At 37.7% G+C, this 7,881-nt stretch overlaps 1 protein-coding gene across 30 annotated transcripts in view; it reads right to left on the bottom strand.

Moving 5' to 3' along the window:
• Nucleotides 1-1,245: 1,245 nt before the first annotated feature.
• The window catches only part of CREM (cAMP responsive element modulator), a 72,058-nt gene continuing 65,422 nt past the window's right edge, over nucleotides 1,246-7,881 (bottom strand). For 18 of the 30 annotated variants that reach the window (XM_047740630.1, XM_047740635.1, XM_047740645.1 and 15 more), the window contains 2 exons: nucleotides 7,280-7,436; nucleotides 2,058-2,490 (listed from right to left, as the gene is read on the bottom strand). In XM_047740630.1, the coding sequence (XP_047596586.1) occupies nucleotides 2,346-2,490; nucleotides 7,280-7,436 (302 nt within the window). In that variant the 3' untranslated portion in view covers nucleotides 2,058-2,345. Of the gene's footprint in view, nucleotides 2,491-7,279; nucleotides 7,437-7,881 lie in introns of all 30 variants that reach the window. The other 12 variants (XM_047740631.1, XM_047740637.1, XM_047740648.1 and 9 more) reach the window with 1 other exon arrangement.

The raw sequence follows: 7,881 nt of genomic DNA, 5'->3' as shown, positions 1-7,881 counted from the left end.
CCTCTTATAAACTAAACTCTGGTGTAAATACTAAAATTCTCCTAAATTCATCTCCTGAAGTCAAGCTCCTCGGAGAAGAGTGATTGCTCTTATTCCCTGTCCAGAATACCCTCCTCCCCAGCACTATCCGTTACTTCAAGGCCCAGTTCAAAATCTGCCTCCTCCATGAACAGTTTCTTATTTAATCCCTGCCTACATCTGTCTCTAATTCCAACATATGGCATTTACTGTCTCTAACTTTTTTACAGCTTGCCTGCTGATCCTTGTGTCTCCCTCTCAATGTCTACCACACTGAGCACACATTTGATTTACAGTGACTGAGTATAAAGCACCATCTTCCTTCACCTGAAACATGGGATTTTCCTTTCCTCTTTTCTTCCTTGTCTTCTTTCCTCATCTTACTTCTCTGTAGAAGAAAAGACAAAAATTTAGGTAAAAGAAATTCAGAGCTCAGACCCTGAAGGAAGGTAAGTCTTTCTAAAGAAAGCTGAAAATGGCATGGCCTACCTTCTGGGAGTTACAGATAAGGGAAAGAATTATGACATGGGGGAACAGCAGTTAGACACCACACCAATGACCTTCTGTTTTTGTACCTCCCTAACACTCTGACCAGGTCTCACTACTGAAAGTAGGGGAGGGAGCATCCTTAACAAATCAGAAGGTACAAGAGAAGATGCAGCAGAGTCCAGCTCATGGTAGGCGTTCAACAAATATCTCAGGAGTGCATGAGAGAGGACAGATCATCTTATGACTAGAGTTTCAGGCTTATACCTTAAAGCTTTTTATTATAAAAACAGAATGAAGTGTAAATACCACTAAGAACACTGCCATCTCAATGTAATGGACTTCATGTGAATGTGTTGACATAAAAATCTTTAATCTGATATAGACTTCAAGCTGTTTTGAAATGGAAAATAAAATCTTGGGTTGTTTTTGTTTTTACTTTAAAACTACTATGGCCGTTAGCTAAAACTCAAAGTAAGGGCCTATCTGCAGAAAGGCTTTGTCCATCATTACATGACCTGAGTCTCTGTAGCTGCTCTTCTATGAAACAGCTCTGGGGCCATCCTTCCCACAAGATGGCAGAAAGAGCATCTGCAGAGAGCAAAACCTGGTGTAGAAATTGGCTTGCGTATCCTTGAGGGTTTGCAAATACAATATTAACTTTTACTTTTAACACATTCCAGATATATTAAAAATTTGTTGTAACTTTCATGAGGTTCATTCATTCAAACAGACACTAAGAACTTCTGCAAGATCTTTTATATTACACAATAGAGTAAAAACTGTAGTAAAAGTTCAGATAGTTAAATGAGCACCAAACACTACAAAGTGTAACCAACATGGTTCTATTAAAAACGCTCTTCAACTATGCCATTCAAGGACAGCAATACAATACTTTCTTTACAAAGCAACTAATATAAAAATCTGCAAATGCCATAAATTCATTTATAGGCTCTTATTTTCATATAGGCATGTCATTAGATTCTTTTCTTTCTTTCCTTCAATTCTTTCCTGAGGTATTTTTTTATGGTTTGCTTTTATTGTACTGCTGGATGCATTATCTTTGATCATCCTTTCCTAAAATGATTTTTAAAGACCTGCAAAAAATTTTATTGCATAGGACACTATTCATGACAGAGGTTGGGAACTGCAAATATGTGGCATTGGAATAAGTCTTACAAATATTGCATTTTAAGAATCTGTTACATACTTTTTTTTTTTTTACAGCTTGTCTCTTTAAAAAAAAAATTGAAGTTACAGCTAAGAGTTAACTACGTACAGTGAAGCATTTTAGGAATGTCAGAGGTTAGAGAATACGATGAATGATACAAAGGAAAAAAGCCGTAATTCTTGCTGGCTATATATTGTATTGCCTTCAAGAGCAACTGTACATGTTGTAATCAGTTCATAGTTAAATATTTCTACTAATCTGTTTTAGGAGAGCAAATGTCTTTCAAAGTTTCAAGTTCCTCTATGAGCTTCTTGTTCTGAACTTCCAGCACTGCAACTCGACTCTCCAGACATTTTACATATTCTTTCTTTCGACGTCGACATTCTTTAGCAGCTTCCCTGAAAAAAAGTAGAAGCAAAAGGGCAAACAAAACATTTTTTTTTTTTTGCATGCTATGGACAAGCAGACTGAAGTAAGCTTGGTAAATGTGATCATGGCTGCATTCCAAATCTTGGAACAGCGTTCCCAATTCAATGTCAAACACTAAGCCAAACTGGATTTTTAAGGGTCACAAGTGTCCCTTCCACAAGTCCACATGGCAATTAGTAGAATTGCTGCATCTCCTGCCTTGATTAGAGTTCATAATAAACAAGGTCCAAGTCAAAGACAGTTACTCTGCTTTATGGCAATAAAGATCTTTGAGGGCCTTGAGTTCCTCAATGAGAGTCTTGTTTTGGTTTTCAAGCACAGCCACACGATTTTCAAGACATTTGACATATTCTTTCTTCTTCCTGCGACACTCCCGGGCAGCTTCCCTGGAACCAACACAAAGCAAATGACTACAGGAACAACCTCCCAGCACGATCCAGACTGGTTCAAATGAACTTCTGTCCCCCAAACTCAAAGACCAATCAATCCTAGGCAAGGTTTGTACAAAGCCACACAACGAATGTAACCAAGCACATGCCTTTTGTAAGAATACTTTCAAACAACAGGAATGACTTGAGAGCACGATCAATGTGTCCATCATTCATTGTAAATGCTGTTTTCTTAGGGCACACATTCCATGTTAACAGTGACCAGAATGATTTTCAGTAACCTAAAACAATAGGACCACATCCCCAAGTGGAATTTCTACAAAAACATTTACAGATCTTTTCAATTCTCTTGAGTATTTTTGTCCACCAAAAGCCACATATTCCATCACAATGAGTTAACTTTATTTTGGTCAGAAATATTGGAAAAATTAATCCTCAGAAATTTGAAATGTCAATATTGGAGATTTTGTTTCTTCAAGACTGAATCTCATCGGTAAAACAAATAAGCTTGACCATGACTGCAAGAAGCAGTTTATTGGCTAGAAAACAACATGGATAAAGACAACGGTAAGCAAGTCACATACATTTTCATAAACCATAATGAAATGGACTCCGCTTCTGAAAATTAAGGGAGGGAAGAAGGGATAGCACAGAATCCAGCACTCAATAATTCAGACACTTTAAATCCACGAAGTGACAGCACCAATATTAAAACCTCGGAAAGGAAGCTACTATAACCCAAAACTCTGTCAAGACTGTTTTTGAATCACATGCATTTACTACCCAATCTACGGATCTTTAAAGCGCTGTAGGCATGCCCAAAAGAAGGAACAGACCAGCCAAAGCAACAAACACAAATACACAGATGAGTTAGTCATTCTCATGCATAACCCCACCAAAAAATAATAAATAGAGCCAACATTTTTCTCTTTTTCCTTTTTGTCAGGGTGGGAAGGGGTGGGAACTATATCCTTTAACTCCTCTGTAGAATATACCCTCTGGTAACAGTGTTCTTTTGAAGGAGTCAACTGAAAATAACTGCTTTGGGGTACACTTCAGATCAAAAAAGCCTATGTTGAAAGAGATAACTCAAACATATATTAACAGGAGTTGTGTTGGATGTCTAAACACCAGTTACTATAATGCTAGCTAGCACTGCTGCAATTCTGAGCCAGGAGTGATGTGTACAACAGATTTGGCCAATTCTGTTTTATTTTTAGGATAGTTGACTCACTAACAACTGGTTATCTGTTTTTTCTCCGTGGGGCCAAGTGTCAGCAGAAAAAAGACCTTGAAATCCCAGTGAACTGCAGGAAAAAAACCAACCCCAACTTCCTAGCCAAGAACAATGCACTCACCCTGTGAACTCACCAAGTTCTCAGGCTTCTCAACTAGTTAACGAGAAAATTTAAAAAATGTAAGAAGTAAACTGAATCTGACAAATACAGATTGATTTAATCTCAATGATGCATAGGGAAAAACTGAGAACAAATCCAACCACACATAAAATTTGCGACTCTTCTTTCCACAAAGGAACTAAAATACATTTATGAATACCAACGTTTTCATGGATTGAATCATTATATTAAATTCTAGATCTGGAAGGAAGATAATCACTCTACAAAACATGTTATCATTAAATGAAATTTTACATATAGCAGTGCTTGATATTTTTTAATTTCTTTACCAAGGTGTACTATCTACTGTAAATATAATTCATATCTTATGTGGGAACGGTGCAGGTTACCAGTCAAAATGTTCCAAGCACCAAGCTTTAAATGATCGCACCAGTAGATGGTACATTCCCAAGTACTTCCCAGCTATGGAAAACACCTGTTTCTTCTATTAATAGCTAGCTCAGTTTTTAGGCCTTGCGTTTGTCTGGATATATCCTCAGCATGGAGAGGAAGTACATGGCAAAGAGGAAATGCTGACAAGGCTGTAAAGAAATATAAACTGTGGCTGGACTGGGAGAAATATCTATCAGATCTGTCATAAATGCCAGCCAAAGAATAAAAAGAGAATGCATGAGAGGTCTTTCACGTTAATAAGTAAAACCTACATACTCTCCATGAAGTGAAATCTGCAGCTTACTCTGAGGTCTCTTTGAGGTGACTCTGGAATAGTGCAGTGGGCAGGCTCTGGAAGAAAGACTGCCTGATTGCACATCCAGGTTCTGTCCAGTGTGGGCTGCATGATCTTAACCAGTTCACTATTTAACCACTCTGAGCCTCAGTCCCTCATCTGGAAAGTAAGGATAATAACCAGACCTGGTTTCATGTGCAAGTTATGTGAGAGTTAAAGAAACGGTAGAAACAAAGCACTTACAACCTGCATATGGTACTTGCTCTGCTGAGCCTCCTGTTAGCCATTTATCATCTCTTCCCTTGTCCTGCTCTTAGACTGAGATCTGGAAAGCTAAGATAGACCCTTCGCAGAATTCCTTGCAGCTAGGGATTCTATTAGCTATTTCAAGCCAAGAAAACGCGGGTGAAAGATGCTGTGAGGACCTCCCAGAAGTTTTCGGAAGATCCAGAAGCTCTGGACCTTCTCCCTTCTTCCTGCCTGTTGTGATCCTAAGAATAAATGTCACCTGCTGAAGCTGACAAGGCAGGGAGGAGAAGCCTGGATCCTTGATGACACTGCTGAGCCTTTGTTCTGGCTGCACGTATCTCTGGGCCAGTCACATAAGATCAAAATAACACCTGTGAGGTGAAGGCTCCATTTCCCTGGGTTATTTACAGCTCGAACACAAACACTACCCAATAGCTGTTATTAGCGAATTATTTTTTTTAAATGTAAAATTTCATGACTGTTTTCCTCAGGGAAATTTCTTATTTATGTGTAGGTAGCTGTGGGGCACTTTTAGAGGAACCCACTTGCCCAGTATTTCACTATTTCATTGATAGTTCTACTGACATTTTTTTTTTTTTATCTAAAAAACAAAAGGGAAATAAGAATGCTACTTTCTAGGTCTTTTTATTTTCTTTAGGAAAATAAGACATCAATGAACAATTTTACAGTTTACATTATTACTATACTTTATACTTCTAAACTGAATTCTGTGACCATAGAAGCAAATGTTTTCATAGCTCCCTAAGATCTCAGAAAGGACAGTTTTAAAATATCCATATTCCTCCACCAGATCTAAGTTAGAGATCTTTGATAGTAAGACTTCCATAGAACAACTATGTGTGATACTATGTGAGCCTCACCCATTCAGCCCCTTCAGGATTTCTGAATAAAATGCTGACAATGAAAAATAGGAACCCAGCATGACTTAGTCAATCTGGAACAATCACTGATAAAGACGTGCATGTCTTAAATGATCTTAGTTTGGGTAATCTGTTGTATTTTCTAGGGTACAAAACTCCATCTAGTGATCTGTGATAACTATGATGTTTGGGAACTAAAGCCAACTTAAGGAGTCCTGTATTGTATAAAAATGTGACCTTTATTTACTTAATATTTTATTTATTTATTTGATAGAGAGAGCAAACAAACAGGGGGAGGGTCAAAGGGAAAAGCAGACTCCCCGCTGAGCAGAAAGCCCGATCAGGACCCGATCCCTGGATCCTGGGATGATGACCTGAGCAGAAGGCAGATGCTTAACTGACTGAGCCCCCCGGATGCCCTCAAAATATGACATTTAAAGGGATGTTAATAAGCTGAATATAGCTGCTACTGATTCACATTCAGTTACAAAGGACTGTTACAAAGTCAGTACTTATTTCTGAATTGTAGTGGCTCGAAAGTCACAATTTCTAGACTAACTAGCTTGCTAATGCCTACTAACAAACCACCACCACATGGTCCTGGTCAGAGGTGAGCACATGATGTCATCTGAAATGTACTGTTTTCTTACAATGAGGATATGATTTAACACTCAGGAATAAGGTGACCAAATGACTTGGAGAACTCTTAGACTATTCTGTTCATTTTGAAAATCAGATTAATTTGTATCATTGCCCATCATAAAAACTAACCCAAGAAATAATATACAAGTCAAATTAAAGAATTTTGGAAAACAGCATTTTTATGACATATTCCTATTTTAAAAATAAAATTACAGCAACATGGTACAAGAGTAAGTGAGAAAATGAGAGTGTGAACTGAAGGTACATATGCTGTAATATTAGTAGGTATCTCTAAGTGATGGGGCTCTGAGTAATTTTGTTTCTTTCTTTGCTTTGTATTTGCACTTGACCAAAATTTATCAGACTTAATATGTATTTCAGTATTATAGAAAAAAAGTTACAAAATAGATAAAAGGAAACTACATACAAAAGGCTTAGAAAATTCTATTTATTTATTTATGTAAACTCTACCCCCAAAACAGGGATTGAACCCATAACCCCAAGATCAAGAGTTGCATGTTCTACTGACTAAGTAGAACCAGGTGCCCCTAAGAGGCTTAGCAATTCTTTACTCACACTTAATTTTGCTCATAAAGAAGCAAAGAAATTACACTTATCACCTATTTCACAAATACTAAGTAAAAAATAAATCTTTATTTGTAATAAAGCCCTTGCATCATCATTAAGAAAATTAATGTATCTTTTAGACATTACCGTTACCACACGTAGGGATGTGCCACCTGCTGATGAAATGGCACTCTGATGACAAGACAATCTAATTATGGTCACATGCAGAGCACAAACCCCAAAATGCCACAGAACATGTAACTTGGGAGAAATGACTCAAGAAAAGCAATTTTTTTAAAAGCCCCACAGCAATAAGTTGTGTGTCCAATAGGTGGTTACGGGTTTCCGGTGAAACATCCTACCTGTTTTTCATTAGCCTCAGCTCTCGTTTGCGTGTTGCTTCTTCGGCTAGTTGCTGGGGGCTGTGCAAGCTTCCTGGCGAGGCAGCCATCACTACTCCCTGTGGCAAAGCAGTAGTAGGAGCTCGGATCTGGTAAGTCGGCATGTCACCAGTGGCGGCTGCAACGAAACAAAATATGACAAGTTTATATAAACAATTTACAACTTGATCTTTTATATAAAACTGACCTGGAAATAACATACTTCTTTCTATATGTCATAAGAAGTGAACTTGCTAATATTTAAGATGATTATTTTGAGCATTAAAGTCTTAGGTATCAAGGATCTTCAGCATTTGGAACAATAATATTCAGCATGTTCTATACAGTTAAGGTAGAAAAATGCCCCCACACATTTTAGAAAGGTTTTTTACCAAAGGCTAAATTAGGGAGACTTTTCAACTGCTCTCTGGGGAAAAAAGCCCTGATGTGTTTATCAATTCACATGATATAAATACTTTCACGTGGCCAATTTCAAGCTACCAGTGTGACCTCTTGGAAGGTGGAGATGAGAAGACATACACAGTAAGTAGGACACCATACAGATAAAAGAGATGTAAATAACC

The sequence above is a fragment of the Lutra lutra genome, chromosome 8 (assembly GCF_902655055.1).
Source record: "Lutra lutra chromosome 8, mLutLut1.2, whole genome shotgun sequence".
NCBI lineage: Eukaryota > Metazoa > Chordata > Mammalia > Carnivora > Mustelidae > Lutra > Lutra lutra.
Note: the sequence above shows the minus strand (reverse complement) of the source record. Positions and strands in the feature narration are given on the sequence as shown.